Consider the following 22,951-nt stretch of genomic DNA (forward strand, 5'->3'; position numbering starts at 1 on the left):
ATTTAACTCTTTCTGTTTTAATCAACAAATCCTCTTTATATCGGTCTTTAAAGAAGCAGCATCTTTGCATTCTTGATATGTTTGTTCAACAGTCAACAAGGTTACAATCAGGGTCCTTTGTACGAGCATGGGGGATAGTTAGCCACTGAGAGAACCAGGTAATGTTTGTTGAATGTGAGCCTGTTCTCAGCTAAGAGAATATGGCAAACAGAGGCCCTAGGTGGCAGCTGGGGAGCCATTTTGACTGATGATAGTGTTTATTGTTTGTCAGTCAACACTGGACAAATGGAACTGTCTGCACGCAGCTCTGTCAGCCAGCTGTCGTACAGAGAACCTCTCACACAAACACGCGTATTGATGTTGTTTTGATACTGGACTGCTTGGCAAGTATATGTGTGTGTATATATATTGAGAGAGATAGACTTGAAGTGCATCACCAGAGATGAAATGTAAAAATACCAGTTGAAGCGTACTAAAAGCTGGTCAGTTATTATAAGAAAGATTTGACTGCTGTAATGCCAAAAACGTTTAGATAGAAAAAAAATTTTATGTAAATTAAGAAACATTTTTTTCTAATCTGAAAATCATTTACATTGTTTTAATATCTTTTGAGAGATATCTGTCTCATTTTCCATCAAAAGCAAACTTCATGATTGAATAAATACTGTTGAGCATCCATCCATCCATCCATCCATCCATCCATCCATCCATCCATCCATCCATCCATCCATCCATACATCTATCCATACATCCATCCATCCATCCATCCATCCATCCATCCATCCATCCATCCATCCATCCATCCATCCATCCATCCATCCATACATCCATCCATCCATCCATACATCCATCCATCCATCCATCCATCCATGCATACATACATACACTGTATATTTAATCTGAAATCAGTTCATTAAGTGCCCAGATTGTAGTTTGTCATCCAATGATGTTCAGATATCTGTCCGGAGACCACTAGCTTTTCAATTATGTAAAACAAAATCTCTCTGTAGAATCTGATATGCTTGTAATTAGCAGCTAGTGCACGTGTTTATTAAATAAAATAAATTGGTTTCACGTCAGTCTGGGAGTATGTGATATAAAACGGTGAGCTCTGTTACCAGATCATTTCCCAGATGGAGTTCACACTCTCATTGTCTCACAAGGGCTTACTTTAATTAAGGTCTGCGGGAAAGGAGACAGCAACAAAGAAATGAGAGCTATCATTTTGCTCTGTTGAGCTCTCTGCCCCCATCATGACACCTCTGGGTTTTTTCTTGTTTGCTTTAACACAAGTTTATCTAGCATTTACCTGCCTGATAGGACGTCAAAACAGCAATTGATATTGAAGGCAAATGGGAAATAGCACCAAGGTACAATGACATGTTGATGATCTATTATTCAGAATGTCAAAAACCTCTTTTGGGCTCTCATCCATCACAGTGAATTGGTTATAGAATATGAGGTTGATCACCTCAAGGCATTTGATCCAAACACATAAGCCCTTCTTCAACTCTGTACGAATAGTTTTTACATAGAAGGTATTTACAATTGATGTTCACTGGTTACAATATTTTACAACATTTATGTATGAGACTGATATATTATATAAAATACATGAAACACACGTTCAGTGGTGCTAGGTGTCTGCATATTTTTGTATTCTTTAAGCACTTTAACTGTGATTTGTTTGGTTTGGTATCGCTTACTGCCTAAAAATAACCAAGCAAAAATAAAAAACACAACAATGAAATAATTATTCTATTGGAGGGTGTTTTTATTTGTCATTCAGGTATATTATTTCTCCATCTGTACACTAAATCTTGTCATTTTCTTGGCATTGTCATATTACCATTAATTACGCATTTGTTCATTCATTAATAATTATTTGATTCTTTATGTGCTTTGTTATTCATATATGATTATTTTGCCTTCATTTATCACTAAATGAAGCCGTGTAAGGATTATTTCCAGGCTTGGTGTAAAATTTGGCCGAGACAGTCGTATCTTCTCACAAACAACATCTACTGTTTGTTGAAATCAGTATGATTCGATTAAACTGACTTTGTAAAGTGCCTTGAGATGACGTGTTGTGAATTGGCGCTATATAAATAAAACTGAATTGAACTGATTTACTGTGTGTTTCTGGACAAGGGAGACATAATTATTGTTGCCTTTTAAAAGACACACAGAGATGAACGGACACATGGGGTCATTATCTCTTGTTTCACTGGCGTGGAGCGAAATGCAACACCTCCAGCAGATTAGGTGAGTGCCTCTTGGATGCTTTCTCCTGTGAGGAGGAGCTTTATAGGGCAGAATAATAATAAAACAAAACATACCTGAGCCACAGATCCCCTGTAAGGAGAGGACGACCCATACCTGTTGGTAAGAACAGTAAACGTGTTAGCAATTCTAAATGCTGATTGTCACTGAATCTGGTGTGTTTAGGCATGCTAACCTGCCACGATGAAGTATAATCTGTTAATTTGCCTTTCAGATTCAAACCCTATCGTCTCATCATTAAGCAAGATGGTAAGTTCTGTTTCATTTTCTATTAATTAAAAAGACTGAAAAATTAACCTTCTTGTAGAGTCAGCTGAATAACATCTGTTTTACTCCTATATCTAAGATTAAGAGCAGTGTTTTGTAGTCACACAACAGGGCAAACCTTGATGTTTGACTCATGAACTACATTTTGCTTCTAAAACATCATTGTCTAATCACCTAAATGGCACTGACACTGCAGGATCTTCCTCATTTACTCATTTAGAGACACCAACATTTTCTTTATAACCCTTAATACATCACCAGTTCTTCAATTTGTTTTAATTGGCAGCTACAGTAATGTCTGTTAAATGTTTGTTAGATGACCGTGTTTCACAGTTAGAAGTTTTCACAGTACTGTGCTCATTACTGAAACAGGAGTTTTCCTGCTGCAGTATACTTACATTATTAGAATTGAGAAAAGGAGCACCTTCATTTGATACACTTGATTTAAGGTGCTGAGACACCTCAGACTACCTGATGAGGATAAGTAGCGAGAACTAAGTTTCAGCTGATGACCATATTTAATTACATATTCGCGGAAACACTCTGTAGGCCTGCCTGGGTGTGTTGTGTCCACAATGGGCTGAAGTTTACAGTTACAGGTGTGAGACAATGCTGCCTGGTAGCATTTTGACTGACAGAGAAACAGTCTTCTACTTCTATAATAATCATGGCAATTAAAGGGCTGTCTGTTGTCAGAACAATTGTGTTTATGTATAGTTCATTAAATAGCTTATTTTCATGGCGTTGTTTTGCAACTTATAGTTCCAGTGTTACAATGTTTACTCTCGAGAACACCGAGGCATTTTTACAATGTTTTGGTAGGAAGTACATGAACAGGAGCCTAATTGCAAGGGATATGAGGCAATTTTTCCACGTATTCCTTCTATAGTAGCTTTTAGTTGGTGCTGCAGCTGAGGAAAATGTTTTATTGCTTTTCATTTAAATTACATTTTCTCTAGAAAATGCTTTTGAACACAATAGAGCAACGTTTTAACACCCTCAGGTGAAAAATAAAGATGGACACCTCAAACATGATACCTTGCAGTTTGAGGGAACACTGTCAATTGTTTTAAAACCCATGAGGTTAAAACGTCTGTTGTCACTTTCAATAAATATGTTTATCAGCCTTCTCTGTTGCTATCTACAGGAGTGCAGAGGCAGTGTTAGACCTTTTGTTCATTTCAACGCCAAACATGATGCTGAACTTCTCCATAAGGCCATGAAAGGAATTGGTGAGTGTTTAAAGATTAAGTGTTCCCTCCTCCTTCAGCACGCTAAATGGTGAAAATACTAAATTAAATCTTTGAAAAAAAAAAATCTTTTTACATTTTTATGTGTTTTAAGTGGTTGATTACTTTGTTTGGTCAAGACACATCACAATTACATATTTCACCCTTACACACACCTTTGAGTTTCTCCAGGCATAAGATATGTTTTCATGTAATAACATGTATTGCAGTTACTTTCATACTCACTAATACTTTATAAACTACTGCTGAAACAAAACCAACAAAGCAATCATATAAGTTAATCATAAGATTGTTTACAATCAGTGCAAAACCACAACACATTTTTTTTTGTTACCCACGTGTTTGTACTGGAGAAAAAACTGAATAAAGTGTGAGAGTTAAAGCTCATTTCTATGAAAGCAGACAAATTAACAGTGCAAAGCTTCACAATAAGAAGACAGAGCAAATGTTAAACAGCCTAAAGATAATAGAATGTTTTCATGTGTAATATTATATTTGCATAATCTTACAAGATGAAGAAAACAAAGAAAATTGAGTTTTAGTTTCCAATAAAGCTCATTAGGCTAAAAAAGCCTTTGGTTCATTCGGAAACCAAAGCTGGAATAAACTGGAACTTGATATTGGAATGTGAGAGCCACCGTGCAGCCCATATTGTAAAGTCACTTTCTGGTATTTCAAATAAAACCACCAGCTGAAGATGAATGTTGGAAACAAGCAGCCAACTAGTCACAGAGGCAGTGTTAGACCTTTTGTTCATTTCAACACCAAACATGATGCTGAACTTCTCCATAAGGCCATGAAAGAAATTGGTGAGTGTTTATAAATGTTCCTTCCTCCTTCAGCACGCTAACGGGTGAAAATATTTAATAAATCCAATTAAATCTTTGGAAAAAAATACTTTGTAAAATACTTTATATGTGTTTTAAGTGGTAATTACTTTGTTTGGTCAAGACACATCACAATTACATATTTTACCATTACACACACATTTGAGTTTTTCCAGACATAAGATACATTTTTATGTAATAACAGGTATTTGCAGTTACTTTCATACTCATAAATACTTTATAAACTACTACTGAAACAGAAATAATTTTTAATGTCAATAAAATGGCATCCATCTTGTGGCTGACAGGTTTTTTTTTCTCATACAGGGACCTAAACTGGATTTGTGCAAAATTTGGTGCTTATATCACAGTTTGAACAATGATATCCCCTGCTGTAGATAGAAAGAAAGTTAAAATACTGACATACGGTCAAGTTGCAGCCATTTTTTTATTCATTTGGCTCAGACAGAGATTAAAAAAAAGCAGTCACAGTTAATGATAATTACAGACCAGTGATTTAACATCAGCAGACACTTTGTACTAACAGAGGACAATCCCAAAACCTAAAACCACTGGAAGAGAAATCATTTTCTTACCTGAAAAACACCTGCATGCCTCTGTGGTTTGGCTGTTTACTCTCTGTCTCCGCTATGTGTCATTACTGTGGCATGAAATATGTTTTGTCCTTCCCTAAGGTTTATAATCTTGCGACAAAAAATATTTCAAAACAGAGTCTGTTTCTGGTTTGTGAGAAATCTGTCCTTTCAGAGATCTCACCCACCTTTCCCATATGGATGATCTTTGCTTGCGGTTTCCTTTTTTCTGTCGCCAAAGCAACCTCTCATCCATTCGCCATATATTCAATCCACAATGAGGATCCATGTCACACATCATCACCAATATCCTGACCTCATTTCCTGTTTCTAAGAGAGGGGAGGCTACAAAGGACTTTTTTGTTGTCAGAAACAGTTTTTTGTTTCAAATCACTTATTTGTTTTAAAAACATTGCAAGGGAGATTATAATTAGTTTATGTTTTATGCTTTCAATATTTATAGTTATATGTACATACAGTATATGATGATATTTGCCCTTTAATTAAGTACGTTTTTTTAGCAGCTGATACAGTGGCCAGTTAAGGTTGATTGTTTGTATTGTGGCTGTATCCATAAAACCTTAGAATGGGAACCTTTGCAGACTGGTTGGTGTCTAGGGTTTTTTCAGAGGTGGATAATTATTTCTCCAAAAGCCATCAAAGCTCCAGCTCAGGCTGAAAGCTCAACTACTGTTAAAATCTGTATGATTATATCAGCTACCTTAAAATTCGGAGCATCCGCGCTCATAAATCCTCTACGTATTCAAAATGAGCAATATTTTTACTTAGTGCCTGATATCAATTAGCTCCACGTTTTGAATAGCTGTGGCAAATTATTGAACCATAAAAGAAATGTATGTCTTTTTGGTAAATTATTTGCAAATTAAAAATATTTAGTTTTCTTATCCTTCATCAAAATGCAGTGTCCATATTTTTTTTTCCAGTAAATATACTTTCTAAAACTTACAGGTACAGATGAAGATGCCATTCTCATGGTCCTGACTTCCCGCAGCAATGATCAACGTCAGGAGATCAAAGCAGCTTATAAAAAAGCCTATGGGAAGGTGAGTTATGAAAACTCAAATGTAAAACTCCAGGCAACTGGCTGTCACTAACCAATAAATAGAAATAATGTTTTACTCCAAGCCCTTCTAAGTCGGCATGAACCTGCTTATGCATGGTCACACATTATTTAAGAAAATGAATATAGAAATCTTCATAAAAACTGCTAAAGACATAAAAAAACTATTCAAATTGTGGTTTAAAACATCAAAATTCATATTTGTTCTTGTTCCTCTGTTTAGCTTTGTAACTTAAATCTACTGAAAATTATTCAAAAACAACCCAAAAGGGAGTCATTTGTGCTCAGTTGGGATTTACTTGTATCCTTCCCTGAAGCTATTCTCTTTTATTTATTATTTCTTTTCATTCTGCATAAATTACTGTGTCTGTATCAATTAGATGGACACACATGCCGATGAAAGTATAAAGACATAGTAGTAGTAGTAGTAGATATATGTATATAAATCTATATATATTTATTAAGATAGGATTTTGCATTTTGTGTTGTCACATCATTGATAATAATTACAAACAAACCACCAATATGAAAATGTGAAAAAATACATGACTCCATCTTTGGAGCAAAATCCCAGAAAATGTTCAAAGGTTAAAACTATAAAAAAGATAAAGCAATATTTTTTTCAGAAATGTCCGGAATAAAAGTTTAATGTCCTGTTCAACCAACATTTAGGAAAAACATTCAGGGCAAGCAGTCTCTATGGAACATAAATTTGTGCAGCTTGTTATAGAGGAACATGGACGTTTCATGCTTTAATGCCCCTCCTGTTCTATTTCACTATCAACTTGCTTAATGACCCCCTGTGGAGGATATTATTGGTTTTTCTAGCAAATATAATCGCTGCCTCAAGTATAACTGGATAAAAAAGCAAAAATACACTTGAGGTAATTGCAAAGTACCCCCTGTAATATCTTTGAATATTACAGCATTATATCAAGATGAGGCCCTGAAAAACCTATTTTCCTTCTTCACTATTTCAGAGCACCTTTATTGCATAATATAAAAAACATTGATTGCCCATAACTGGTCATTTGGAAAAATAGATTTCTAAAGGCAGAATCTATAAAGAATATTAGCAAGATTTGAAATTTATTAACTTTTTAGAGATTTCAAAGATTATACAGACAAATAATTAAAAAGAAAGTGATGTGTTTTTTTTTAAAGCTCCTTCTTGATGTTTATTGGCTAGACTATTGTTAGATTTAACATAAATTGAGATCAGTTGATTTCATCTTCTCTCCTCATGCTTGCGACACATGACCTGAGTACTCTTTTTTTTTTCAAGTTATGTCTAGACTGTTAACTTGATTGTTTCAACCTGCATCAATCATTTTGTCAATATGACTAATACATTGTGAGTGTAATTTTCTATACAAATACATTTATTAATGATTCTGGTCCTCTTGCTATCATTCATTCTTGGCTGCAGGACTTAGTCAGTGCCCTGAAATCTGAGCTCGGTGGGCTGTTTGAGAACCTGATTGTGGCATTGATGACGCCTCCGGTCTTATATGATGCAACTCTGCTACACAAGGCTCTGAAGGTAACTAATAATACTTTTCACAAAACGCTTTAGTTTGTGCAAGTTTCATGTTTCATATATATGCATAAATTATCCAGAATTCACAGACCAGGTGGGTTTTGACCTTTTTAACAAAGTTCCTTTCTTGACATAGCACTGTTGCCTTGCAGCAAGAAGGTCCTGGGTTCGATTCCCAGCCGGGGGTCTTTCTGCATGGAGTTTGCATGTTCTCTCCATGCATGCGTGGGTTCTCACCGGGTACTCCGGCTTCCTCCCACAGTCCAAAAACATGCCTGTTAGGTTAATTGGTCACTCTAAATTGCCCTTAGGTGTATGAATGAGTGTGTGCGTGGTTGTTTGTGTGTTGCCCTGTGATGGACTGGCGACCTGTCCAGGGTGTACCCTGCCTCTCACCCATAGACTGCTGGAGATAGGCACCAGCTCCCCGCGACCCACTATGGAATAAGCGGTAGAAAATGACTGACTGACTTTCTTGACGTTGATTAAATCCCTAAAAGAACTAATTTGCATTCATTAAAATTAGATTATAGTGAAGTTTTTCCCCCCATAAAAAAAGAACAATTCTGTCTTTAAAATTGATTAGATGTAATTCTAAAGCTTTGGCTCATTTAGTATTCACTGATTTATGAATAGGCAAATTGGTTCACCACCGGTCGTCTGGCTGCAGCTGCTGTCCCTCACACAGCAGAAAGACTGTTGCAGATGTGCTGCTGCAGTAATTTAGTCATAAATGTTTAAAAAGGAGCTAAAATTCTGGGAGGAAAAGAGGAGCAATGGGAAGTGTAAACCTTCTTTAAAGATTGAAATGCCAGAATCCAGTAATCCAATAATGATACTTTCCTAGTAGACAGAAAACAGGTTCATTGTTTGAACTTAGAAGCCTTCTTCATGCCAGAGTAGGTCAAAGGTCAGAGCGAGGTAGTTTAACAAGCCAGAAAAGCTTCACTGGAAATGGTTAGGAACCACATTTGTGACTAAAATAAGTGAAAAAGCAGCCATTGTCTAAAAACAAAATACTTAAATTCGAAATTCTGTTTTCTTGGAAACGTAACTTCTGCAAATGTGAGTTGACTGAAGACTTTGTAGGATATAATAAATGTTTTCAAACATTTATGACATTTAGGCTGTTAAATAATACTAATAATTGATAAAAAAAAACAGTCATATTTGAAAATGAATTCTCAACCTCATGGAAAGTGCAAGTGGTTCAAGTCTCATTATGAAATTTAACAGAACTAATGTCAGCAACTAAAACCATTTGGTTAGTTAATAAGAAAACGGTTGCATTAATTTACTGATCTTATGAAATATGAAAATCTAAAAGTCAGTCAGTCATTTTCTACCGCTTATTCCATAGTGGGTCACGGGGGAGCTGGTGCCTATCTCCAGCAGTCTATGGGCGAGAGGCAGGGTACACCCTGGACAGGTTGCCAGTCCATTGCAGGGCAACACACAAACAACCATACACACACTCATTCATACACCTAAGGGCAATTTAGAGAGACCAATTAACCTAACAGGCATGTCTTTGGACTGTGGGAGGAAGCCAGAGTACCCGGTGAGAACCCACTCATGCACGGGGAAAACATGCAAACTCCATGCATAAAGACCCCTGGTCGGGAATTGAAACAGGGGAATTGAACCTTCTTGCTACAAGGCAACAGTGCTACCAACTGCGCCACCGTGCAGCCAAAAATCTAAAAGTAATTAATCAAATTATTTCAGTGGAGCTTTGGTGCAACAATGTTACAGACTGAAAGACTGAGACCTCTCTATGCATGAAAGGCCTTAGTTTTTCTTTTATAGTTTAAAAAAGTGTTTTGTCCTTGCTACCATTTGCAGAGCAAATTTTTCAACTTTACACTTTGTCACCGTAAGCCAACAGATGTTTCTTTGTGAGCTTTTGAAAACATCACCAACTGTGAACTAATTCTGCAACATTATTGTTGTTTCCTGCATGTTTGAAGTTTCCTTCAAATCCAGGATAATGTTCTGGGCACCATGGTATAATGGTGTTTTCACATATTTAGGCGAATCCTGTAAAACAAAAAACAAAAAAAAAGCAACAGACAGCTATTTTTTCATGGGATAAATTGGATGGCATTTCAGAACACAATTTGAGACAAAAATAATTATAAACATTCTTAATTACCCCGCCTCTCGCCCATAGACTGCTGGAGATAGGCACCAGCTTCCCCGCGACCCACTATGCTTTCCTACGATCGAACAGTTCAGTTTAATTCAGTTCATTTATATTGCACCAGTGGACAGCAAATTTTAGCTCAAGCCACTTCACAAGACAGACAGATCTATGAAAGGAAGCCCGGCCAGTTGCATCCAGTCAGTCACTTCACGGTGATCTATCATTTGAAGCAATTACCCCTAAAAACCTCAGATATTTTAATAAACACGACTAATCAAATAGCCATTTTATTGTCTGGTTTTTTTAAGCAACAAATGATCATAAATGATCAGTGAGGTTAAAACAAAGCCACTATTTCCTTCAAAAAAGCTAAATCCACAAATTATTCCTAATTATTTTTGATGGTCCAAATAGCAATGGAAATAAACAGCATGCCATTACATTACAATTCACTTTGAAAGGACAAAAGCTCGGACACAAGCCAATTACTTTGATTTTAACAATGTTCTCGCTTGCTAAGGTTTCATCTAAACCTCTCTGCTGCTGTTTTTGTCCGTTTTATATTCAGAAAATCAGCATTAATTATTTTATTTCTATTCAGATCTGCAACTGATTATAAATGCTGGGACATCTTACAAAAAGCAGAAAGACAAGCTCTTCCTGCATTGGGTCTGCTTCATGCATGTTTTAATATGGCACTTGTTCTCGACAATGAAAATCATCTGTCATGAGGTGTCATTTTTATGCACTGGCTGGGCTTTCATTTCTCTCCCTATCTGCTTCAGATCGTTTTAGGGTCAGAGGTTGAAATTCTTTTTCTTTAGAGATTCACATCCACATCTTAATGTCTTTTCATATTTGGCATTAATGCTGAAGCCTTTCTTTGTTTTTGTTTTTTCTTCTTGATAATAAAAACATAATAGATGAAACTCGATTGAATGCTTTTTCATCTTGAAGATATTTGGCATCTTCTCCTTTTTACATCCCTGTTTAAAAGGCTGTTAAAATTTGAAATGAGTTGTCCTCAGTACATCTATGTTGTTTTATACTGAGCTCCAGCATGTACATACTCTGGTTCCCAGGGTGCAGGGACTGATGATCAAGTACTGATTGAGATCTTGGCCTCCAGGACTGGTGAAGAGATTAAAGAAATCATCAAAGTCTACAAGAAAGGTGATGTAATAAAGCTGACCAGAACAAAGAAATATGATTACTGGGAGTTAGTGAGCCAAAACCATGATGGATTACTCCTTAAAAACATGAAACCAATTTTGAGAATTCCCATGACAGATGTGTAAGAACTGTTTTTAACTTGATTTAAACAGTTTAAATCATCTAAAGATGAGATTTAGGTAGCTTTAGGTAGATTTGAGGTTAATCCTTATATGATGTCAAGTATGTCTGCATGCAATTAAAGAGGGGGCTGCTCAGAAAAACCACTGACTTTAATGTCTTGCATCGTCTTTTCCTTTTGCATCTCTACTAGTCAGTCAGTCAGTCATTTTCTACCGCTTATTCCATAGTGGGTCGCGGGGGAGCTGGTGCCTATCTCCAGCAGTCTATGGGCGAGAGGCAGGGTACACCCTGGACAGATCGCCAGTCCATCGCAGGGCAACACACAAACAACCAAGCATACACTCATTCATCTCTACTATAAGCTATTCAAATACTAGTGTGAAAGCAGACATAATTCTGATGCCAAGGATCAGAGCTCGTTCACATGATCCTTTTCACATAACATAGAAAAAAGGTCCAAAGCCAAAGAGCTGTTTCGTTGATCTTGAAAAAAGAGAGTCCCTCTAATCAATGAATCAAATAACTCCGGTTTGTAGCTGTTCTGCGAATTGGTGGACAGCTAACAATTAATCGCTTCCACAAGCTACTATACTGAGCTATAAGTCTAAGCTTCTTTTGGTTCTTTTTTCATTTTTCCTTCAGAGTTTGGTGGCAAACTGGAGAAGGATATCAGCAGTGACACTGGAGGGAGCTACGGTAGACTGTTGGTGATCCTGCTGCAGGTAGAGAGGGGACCTGCTGGGAAGACTTTCCTGTCATGATAATGAGAGTCCCTGGTGATTTCAATACAGTCATAAGAGCTTTAAGTCTGAAGTTGAGTGGTGACTGGCTGTGTGTCTTTTTACTAGAGACAGTAAAGTAATCCCAGGTTCTGGGGCCCTCTCAGGATAATTAAATCTTCCCGGGTAACTTAAGTTCAGAGGTACTCCGAGCTCATCCAGACTGACCTGCTTTTGCTTTCTGTTTGTCACCCTGTCTCTCTGCTTCTGCACCTGCATGTCTACCTACATTTCTACCTTTGTTTGTATGCAAAGGGGAGCAGGGAGGAGGGAGTTGAAGAGGACAAAATCGAAAATGACGCCCAGGTAACAAAATCCCAACTATTTCAGTCTAAGAAATATCTACAAGCAAATGAAAATGCAAAAACGTCTGATACTTAGTTGTTCTGTTTATCAGCAAACATTTCTCTCATAGATGTTACACAAATTAAATTTCAAAACACATGTAATGTGTATGGGAAATATTCAGAATACTGCTATATTTTTATCGATATTATCTTCACAAACAAAAATTACATAGACAAACTTGTACATTACTGTAAATAAATGTTGAGATTTAAATATCAGAATATTTTTTCATCATCATTTGTCAGACCCTATTTCACCCTTTACTATGTCTGTTCGTACAGTGTAGTCATGACAAAAAGACAATAAACCATTGTTGTTTCCAGACTGTTTCACCAGGAATGAGTTGGTGTCTGCTTATCCAGTGCACTTCATTAACTGATCCTCGTCAGTGTGACCACCCTTATAAAAGCACAAGTAAAAAAATATATTAAAAAAACAGAAGTTTTGACAGGCTATTCATAAGTTTTATTTAAGACAAATACCAGTCTTCCCAGAAGTAGATGCCTCAGCAAACCGAGGTCAGATTATACAATGCTCAAAGAAATTGCAGCAAACCCAGGAGCTCTATCTAGGAGTCTACGGGCCTCAGTTAGAGGTTAAATCTTAAGGATCCTGACAGGATAATTGGAGGAAGACTCGTTGAGGAAAAATAACATATTTGGAGTTATTAAGTTTGGAAATTTGCATCTAAATGAACCAAAGGACTTCTGGGACAGTGTAATTTGGCCAGAATTGACCGAAGTAGATATGTTTGGGCAGAATGGACAGCGCAGTGTTTGGAGAAAACCAAACACTGTCAAGCACAGTGGTAGAGGGATGATAATTTGAGCTTGTTTTGCACCCACATAAACTAGGCACCTTGCAGTCATTCAATTGATCATGAAATCACCTGTACAAAAATACAGTATATTCTTCAGTCAAATGTGAAACCATCCAACCAATCAAATCTAAGACAGAAAGGCTGGAAAAGTATCAGTGTTCCAATTAGCCAATCAAACTCCAAACTTCTACCTGATGGACCTGCTGTCACAGAGCGATAAGACAGATGTATGTAAATGAATGTGTGTAAACATCAATGACCTAAAAAGAGTTGGCCTGAACCCCCCCACAGTGATGATAGATACTAACAATGTCATACAGAGAAAACCTACTGAGTTACTGATACTAAAGGCTGTTGAACTACACGGTGTACTTAGTTTGTCATAAAATTGTATTTATAGCCATTGAAACATAATATTCCCATCGCTCTATATTAAAGTCAGAAAAGGACAACTAACTCTTGCTACATAAGCTGCTTCAGCTATATGGACTGGTCTGAGAAACCTGACTGCCTACAAGAGCCCCTCCACCCATCCTGAACAGAGGTGTCTCCTGGCCAACCGTCTGAATGGCTTCTACTGCAGACATGACAAGAAGCCATTCACACCTCAAATCATCCCCTCTACATCCCATTCAGGAACAAATTCCTCCCATAAAGCAACCAACCCCCCACCATCAGATCCTCTGTCTGCACTAAAGATCTCAGAGGAAGATGTAAATAGGATCTTTCAGCACATGAAAACAAAGAAAGCTGGAGGACCTGATAATGTCTCCCCATCATGTCTGAAAGCCTGCGCACATCAACTTACTCCGATCTTCACAAGGATCTTCAACAAGTCACTGGAGAAATGTGAGGTCCCCTCCTGCCTCAAACGATCCACCATCATCCCGGTTCCCAAGAAACCCACCATCCTAGGATTAAATGACTACAGGCTTGTAGCCCTGACGTCTGTGGTCATGAAATCCTTTGAGCAGCTGGTGTTGAAGCACCTGATAAACATCACAGGCCCCCTGCTGGACCCCCTGCAATTTGCTTACCGCGCAAACAGGTCGGCTGATGATGCTGTTAACTTAGGTCTACACTTCATTCTGCAACACCTCGACCGTCCAGGGACGTACGCCAGGATCCTGTTTGTAGACTTCAGCTCGGCCTTCAACACCATCATACCAGACATCCTCCACCAGAAGCTCACCCAGCTCAACGTCCCAGCCTCCACCTGTCAGTGGATCAACAGCTTCCTGACGGACCGACAGCAGCAGGTGAGACTGGGGAGCATCTTCTCCCGATCCAGATCAATAAGTACTGGTGCCCCCCAGGGTGTGTTCTATCCCCACTCCTCTTCTCTCTGTACACAAATGACTGCACCTCATCGGACTCGTCCGTGAAACTCCTTAAGTTTGCAGACGACACCACTGTCATTGGACTGATCCAGGACGGTGATGAATCTGCATACAGACAGCAGGTGGATCAGCTGGTCCACTGTTGCGGTCAGAACTACCTGGAACTGAACCCACTCAAGACTGTGGAAATGGTGGTGGACTTTCGGAGAACACCACCCCCATACACCCCCCTCACCATCCTCAACAACACTGTATCTGCCGTGGACCACTTCAGATTCCTAGGAACCACCATCTCTGAGGACCTGAGATGGTCTTCACACATAGACACTGTTCGAAAGAAGGCCCAGCAGAGACTGTACTTCCTGAGGCAACTCAAGAAGTACAACCTTCCACAGGAGCTGCTGGTCATCTTCTACACTGCCATCATTCAGTCTGTCCTGTCTTCATCCATCTCAGTGTGGTTTGGTTCATCCACAAAACAGGACAGGTCCAGACGGCAACGAATAATCAGGAATGCAGAGAGAATAATCAGAGCTGACCTTCCCTCCATCCAGGACTTATACAGGTCTAGGGTCAAGAAAAGAGCTGCTAAAATCTCTGCAGACCCCACACACCCTGCACATAAACTGTTTAGAGCTTTACCTTCAGGCCGCCGCTACAGAGCACTGTTTACTAAAACCAGCCGCCACAGAGACAGTTTCTTCCCCCAGGCTGTTTCTCTGATGAACATTTAATAGAGTACAGAACAACAGCATACAGATGTTGCAAATGCACCTTTTCTATTAGATATGTGTATATTGTACATTGTAAATTGTAAATTTGTATATTATGTAATGCAAAAACAGAACAAAAGAGCAAAGTGTACCGGAGTCAAATTCCTTGTTTGTATGCACGAACTTGGCAATAAAGCTGATTCTGATTCTGATCTCTTCTTGCAATGCTACAGAACATTGGCTTTAAACACAATGAGCTGCATAATCATCCAATACAGATAGAGTAGTCCCCACATTTGCACTTTATTACCCTGATAATAGAAAGCTATTAAGCCATATGACAATGCAAATTGCAAGAACAGACTCCCCGGACCTCTTGGGAATTTAAGAGACACCTCAATGTTAATTTGGTGACCGTTTTTACATTTGTTAACAGGCAACACAAATAGCTTATAGATGTGAAAATGCAGAGGCATATTATAAGCAACAATTCAAGGACCAGAATATTAAATTAGAGATGAATTTACATTCTCTAATCCTCTTTGCCAACATATTGTTCTCTGAGGTGTAGAACGGCTAAAGGCAAAGGTTTATTTGAGCAGGATTCCTCTATAAAGCAGCTACTGTTGAACTGACTTAGTATTAACCTGCAGTAAGAGGACATCTTGTCTAAAAGTCATTTGTCATTATTAATATTGAGCAGTGAATTGGAATTTAACACATGAAACCTTTTTATAATGTTTCTGTGAGGACATCACACTTGTCTTTTTTAACTAAACCATTCAGTGATCATTTCAGGAAAAAATTACAAGGTTTGATGCTTTTATCATATGATCATGGTATTTTGTAATTTGTATATTCTAAATGTGAGTTGTATGAGAGGAAGAGAAATAAACCTAAGGGTAAGAATTTCTTAGTAACAGCAGAGAAGAAACTGAAGCACTCTTATTCTCAGTTGTTTTTCTTCATTGCAAAGCCCTTCATTACTGCTGTCACACCGGCTCTGCCAGGTGGCTGCCTATGTGTGAACACAAGTGTGCTCTGCCATTACAGGACCTGTATGCTGCCGGTGAGGGCAAGTTTGGCACAGACGAGGAAAAATTCATCACGATTCTTGGCAACAGGAGCTCAGAGCATCTCCAGAAAGGTGGGGTTTAGCTTTGGCCATGGCATCATAATATCGCAATGCTCACTTGATGGTGGCCCTTTGACAATAAAAGGAAACAAAGTAGATTAGCAAAGTGGCCCAAATATCTAGACCTCAGCAACACCACAGAGAGTGACCAGGTGTTATAAGGTGAGATACACAACAGCCTCAACCTCAGCAGCTCTCCTCTGAGGCAAATATTGTTTACTGCAGATGCAGGTGGCGAAACATGTTATGACTAGTAATAACTCAGTCTGAGGAAACAAAGTTATGAAGGTATGAAATAGATGTGTTTGGACAGCAGAAAACCATGTTAGGTTTAAGGATGTATATGCTGGAAACAAGGTGAAAAATTAGAAATAATTTTTTTTTCGGGCTGCACAGTAGTGAAGTTGGTAGCACTGTTGCAGCAAGAAGATCGTGTGTTCAACTCCCAGCCGGGGGTCTTTCTGCAGGGAGTCTGTATGTTTTCCTCATGCATGCATGGGTTCTCTCCTGGTACTCCAGCTTCCTCCCACACACAGTTCGAAAACATGACAGGTAGGTTAATTGGTCTCTCTAAATTACCCTTAGGTGTGAATGGGTGTGTGCATGGTTGTTTGTCATGTATGTCTCGGCTGTCCTACTATGGACTGGTGACCTGTCCAGGGTTTACCCTGCCTCCCGCCCATAGACTCCTGGAGATAGGCACCAGCTCCTCTACGACCCAGCACGGAAGAAGTGGGTATAGACATGGATGGATGGATGGATGGATGGATGATGATGATGGGATTTGTTTCACAATTAAGGCATAGTGCATTATTACTACGGTTTTGTTAAGATGTTTTGAGCAGTCAGTACCTTCCATCCATCCGTCCTTCCATCCGTCCGTCCGTCCACTCAAATTTTGCAGGTTCCATGTTTAAAGTCTGATGTGTGCGTAGAACAATCTGCCTCAAATTATTTGTGATTTTTTGTGCTTATCCTTTCAAATGCCCTAATAGGAACTCTGGAAAGTTGACGAAAATGTGTCAAAAAAAATTCACATGTTCATAATGGACTATCTCAGGTTTCATTGTGTACAATTATAGGTTTCTATATAAATATCCATCCAATGTAAATGTGACAGTGGTGTAAAGGTTGAGGGACAGTGTTTGCATGAAACACTCTGACAATCTGGACTTGTTTACAGAAGATTTTGACATGCAACCCTCTAAAATACCATTTACTGGAAATGCTGTTTCATCGAAATGTAGGTGCTAAAGAAGCCTATCTGCTGATTATAACCTATTAACATAAAACCACTTAAAATATCTTATTTATTCTTTTAAGGAAAGGAAAATACTTTTTGAAATCCTTAGAAAAACAGATAAAATGTCCTGCTAAAGAAACCACTCCAAATTGTACATTAATTGTGATTAATAACTTTTCAATCTGTTGACATTCAGTGATCGGTTATTCAGATTGGAAGAGGTAAAAAAAAAAAAGTGTTTTAAAAGACAGTTTGTATGATGACTAAATTGATCAGCCTCTCGAGCTTTAGGACCTCTTTTGTGCTTTAGCTTGTGAAAAGTGTGTTTTGCGCATGCATTGCATATTTGGTGCTAAGAAACAGTTATGGTAGTGATCCATTTATACTACAGGTTATACATCCAACCAAACTGAATCAAAATCACAAAAAGAACAACAATGAAATGTTTTCCTAGTGTTTGATGCGTACAAGAAACTGTCTGGCTCTGACATAGAGGACAGCATTAAAGGCGAGACCACCAGGAATCTGGAAGACTTACTGCTGGCTGTTGGTAAGATCTACTATTTCTGTATGTTTCTGGGTGCAATGACAAAGACCAGTACTCCCTCTGAGTTGTATTTTCATGTCATACATATTTTGGCAACATGTGGTGTTGACAGTTTAACACAATTTACCTTAATACTACCTAAACTCAGTCTTTTGTTCATCGTATTTTCTCCATAGTGAAATGTGCCAGAAATGTCCCAGGCTTTTTTGCTGAAGGCCTCCATAAATCCATGAGGGTAGGTGCAAAGGTTCCATCCACACACTGAAACAAGAAAATATCGCTGCTATTTGCTGCACTTTAGGGCTACTGAACACAAATTGACCAGTTGCAAATTAAATAGCAAAAAGACAAGCAACAGTGACATTTTTCCTCTTTCATTACTGGTTAATCTTCCTATCCCACTTTCCACAAGAAAGTCAAGTAGTGTATTTTGTTTCATAATAATTATTTAAGACAGAAATTGAAAGTAATGAGAAACCACCCAGTAATGTGCAAGGTCTTGCGCTATCCCTATTATCTGCACATTTTCTCTCCAAGTTTTCAGACTTTCTTTTTATCTTTGAAGTGGTTCAGGCTCTGTCAATCTCTTTCAGTTTATTTCTTTGGACATTAGCTGCTTTATCACACACTTAATTAAGTTCTTGTTGTTGATGTGTAGAAACAACACTGATTTAACCCTTGACTTTAAGAAGTTAATGCCTGAATCACTTAAACTGATTTTAATCAAGACCACTTTGCATGAACACTGAGGAGGGAGCAATTTCCATTCGTCTTCCTGCAATTGGTCCCTATGTACAATTTGTAGTTGTGCGTACATGCAATTTTTTCTTCTTGGAAAGTCTGCGTTGCTTTGTTAAAGTAATTGACAATTCCAGAAAAAGGCCTTAATCGATTGATGAAAAAAGGACAATTTAAATAACCAAATATTTTTTCAAAGGACTGTTTTTCGCTGCATCTAATTCACCAAACAAAATAAACATGTAAGAGATTACTTTTGTAACTTTTGTTAAACGTACCCATCTTAACTTTGACCATCTGTCTTATTGAGCATATTTTGTGTTCAGCGAGCTGGAACTGATGATGACTCCCTGATGAGGATAATGGTGTCGAGGAGTGAGGTGGACATGTTGGACATCAGAGCAAACTTCAAGAAGATGTATGGACAATCTCTTTACACTACCATCCAGGTACTAATCATGAGAAGTCAAAAAAATAACATTATTTAGTATTTAATAAATCCACTAAATATTCCTGTCCCTCAGTAAAGATTGCAGGATGTGAAGTCATTCGTCTTCCACTTTTCACCTTGGCTACATGTTCTCATCGATCCCACTGCATGGCTTTAAAAACCAAGCTGGTTGTGGTGGGGGTGTGCTGCTTGTGTCAGTGCAGTGATGGAGTAGAGATTGCTAATTTACTTTAAATGTCTTGTTTACTGTGATGAGACTCCTTTCCTGCTTCTCACACATGCCAAAGTGAATTAATCTTTTCCCCTGGGACCAGATGTTCACACAGAGAAGAATTATCACCCTCTACTTGTGAAACTCCCAAGCCAGAATAGATAAATAGGACATTAGCAAATAACCTTTAAATGAATGGGACAAAATGTATTCTCAATCACATTTTTATATTTTATTCAATTAAAGCTATTATATTTTTAGTTTTTCTCTGTTTATAAAATCATTTTGATAGATTTTCTAAAGATTACCAAAAAGCCATTCTTTACATGAACAAAGTGTTCTCACAGCTGGCGTTTTGTGTGTATCATTTCTTTTACTAAAAGCCAAAACTGACACTGCTTTTTTATTTTCTGAATACTCACAGTCCCCATGATTCCCTTTTACCTTCCAAGTGTGATTTAAACCTTATGGGATTTTGCTGCTACAGAATGAATATAGAAGGTTTCTCTCTCTCAGGTGCTAAAGGTTCCTACATCTATGGGTTTTACATAAATCATTTACATCTTTTTTACTTCACAATGTAACTCTTCAGTGTCTGACCAAAAATTTAACTGTGACAGAGTCTTATGACCACAATGATCACTGGCTAAAGTATACAAACATTCAAAAAGCCCATTAAACAGGGCTATGATGTCATCAACAGTTATACTGGTATACTCAGACAAATAGTTTTTTTATCTCAGTTGTTTTCAATTAGATTTCTGGTAGTTATTATATAGGTATGAATGTAGGATATACATTTTGAGTAACCTTACTTATCTGGGTAAAAACTATTTGAATTGAATAGATTGAACAGAGTGAAAATAAATGAACCTTTATAATTCCATTTTCCATGGTGGAATGATGATGCAGGAAACATTTTCAATGAATTTTAAAAAGAGAAATTAGGCATACAAATTTATTGTGGATGTTCTTAAAACCCCAAAGAGTCACGATTATACATACAGGCTCAAATGTGCACATCCTGTAAGTCCCAACTAATATTTGGATAAATGTCCCTTAGATAACTGCATAGAAAAGCCACAGGTCTTTTGAAGCTATCAACAAGCTTCTGGCATAAGTCTAGCTATATATTCGATATTGCTAGAAATATCGAACCATGGTACGTTTCCATGGTTTGGGTTGCTCCAGAAGCATAATGTTAGCCTGCTTTATCCATTCTAAAACTAGTTTTGACATGTGTTTGGGTTATTCTCCTGCTGAAAAACTCCGTTGTTTCTACTTTTCAACAGTTATTGAGTAAATCAAGTTTATTCATTTGGAAGTAGTTCCCTATTTTCAAAGTTCCACCCAATGAGTGTAATTTACCAGTACCACAGACAGCAAAACAGCCCTTCAGTATGATGGTTTCACCACCATGCTTGACAGCTTGCATGCTTGAGACTTTGCAAAAGCCCTGACCTCAATCCTTTTGAAAATGTATGGAAAGAAGGGATCCTAACTAACCGATTTAAATGAGCTCTATGATATTTATTAAGAAGAGTCTGAACTATCCTCAATCCACCCTGGAAAAACAATGGGTTAACTGTATCATTAAAAGACCCAAATTAACATGACATTCTTGCCCCTGATGAGTGTATGTGAACTTGTAAACCAGCATTGTACGTTTGACGTTTGTGCATAAATTACAATCCTTTCAATATCAAGAGGCTTTCCTCCACAGCTGGAACATGTGATTTGCTCCCAGATGGGAAACAGCACATCAGCAGTTTGAGCTTGTATCTTTTGCTGGAGGGTACATCACCATGTGGAGAGGAGGAGCAGGAGATCCAATCATGGATCATCACCCACACACATGTCACATTAAGAGTCATTGTTACATCCAGTGTGTCTCTGGAAAAACACTGAAGGGAAATTGATCAATTGAAACACAAAAGGAAGAGAAAATTCTGCCTGTGACTAAAAATGGTTTCATATATTTTCTTTTTGCAGGAGGACACAGCAGGAGACTACCAGAAAGCCTTGCTGTACCTCTGTGGTGGGAAGGATTAATCATGTTTGAGTGATGAGCCACTGTGACACAGTTCTACTCACAAAGAATAAGATATTGATCCATGTTCCTCTTCCTTTCTGACTTTACTGTTGATTTGATTAATGGAAATCACACCCACATATCTGCACCATGAATGCCACTTACAGTTAACTTCATGTATTCATTAAACAGCAGCCCTTTTTCAGTGGTCAGTGGAGAAGCAGGCTTGATTTTAAAATAGAAAAACGCATTGTGTACTAAATGATAAGGGGTACTACGTTGCTGCTTCTAGTCAGGTTCACAATGATGGCAATTGGTTACCTCATTCGTGCTCTTTGTAAGTGTTAAATCAGCTCACAGAATACAATACTGCTGATCAATTATTTAGGCAACATGTCCACTGCACTGATGCTGTCATTAATAACAAATGAGATGCTGATCCTGAGTAGAAATCCAAACCTGCTGTCAGTAATTAATAAGTAATAGAAGTTCATTATACATTTGTTGGCTTAAATTAGGAGCTTTTCATGAAGGACACATGTGTTAATCCACAGAAGATGACAAATGGTCCAGGTTGTGGAAGTTGGACCACAGGGTGGCAGCAAAGTTTAGAATCCGCCCCAGATTTCACCATAGTGAACTAAAGGAACCAACGTTGATATAAAACAAATAGGTCTTTAGAGTTTATTTTTAACTTTATATATTCATTGAAAGGTCCTAAAACTAAAGTTCTTAAAGTTGAACATGTCTCATTTTTCTTAAACTGTAATAGATTTTATTGGTTTATCTCACATTTCCAGATGCTGGATTTATAAGCTTTTTACTGTCTCTGAATGTGTTACTGTGTTGTTTGCATATTTCTTCATATGTTACATTAATTCTCTAGTCTCATATGTAAAGTCTTTGTGAAAAGCTCAATAAATTGTGAGAAATCCCTCTTACAAGTTTCCAATAATGCTCTCTGTGATAGTGACGGAAACACATTTTTCATTCTTATCACTTTATTTTTAGATTCACGAATAAAAACAGAGGATAGGATCATCAGATGAAAGTTGGCGCATGTGTGTGTGTGTGTGTGTGTTTGTGTGTATGCCATTGAATTGATTAGTCCTAAACTGGGTTTAGGTTTGGACTTTAACTGGACCATTCTAATACATAAATAAGCTTTCATCTAAATAATTCCATTGTACTGCTTGCTTTATGTTTAGTGTTGTTGTTCTGCAGGAACGGCCTCGGTCTTAACTCTTTTGCAGCCTCTAACAGGTTTTCCGCCAGGATTGCCTTCTGTTTAGCTCCATCCATCTTCCCATC

General features: G+C 37.8%; 1 protein-coding gene across 1 annotated transcript; it reads left to right on the forward strand.

Annotated features, from left to right (window-relative positions):
* The first annotated feature begins 2,377 nt into the window (after positions 1–2,377).
* On the forward strand, positions 2,378–22,581 carry anxa5a (annexin A5a). Its single transcript, XM_047354088.1, has 12 exons — positions 2,378–2,532; positions 3,698–3,782; positions 6,190–6,284; positions 7,731–7,844; positions 11,070–11,160; positions 11,926–12,005; positions 12,318–12,368; positions 16,337–16,430; positions 18,116–18,211; positions 18,385–18,443; positions 19,273–19,395; positions 21,601–22,581. Exons 1-12 carry the CDS (start codon positions 2,467–2,469, stop codon positions 21,658–21,660), a joined length of 1,014 nt encoding a protein of 337 aa, XP_047210044.1. The 5' UTR covers positions 2,378–2,466; the 3' UTR covers positions 21,661–22,581.
* The last annotated feature ends 370 nt before the right edge of the window (positions 22,582–22,951 follow it).

Source organism: Girardinichthys multiradiatus, chromosome 23, assembly GCF_021462225.1.
Source record: "Girardinichthys multiradiatus isolate DD_20200921_A chromosome 23, DD_fGirMul_XY1, whole genome shotgun sequence".
Lineage (NCBI taxonomy): Eukaryota > Metazoa > Chordata > Actinopteri > Cyprinodontiformes > Goodeidae > Girardinichthys > Girardinichthys multiradiatus.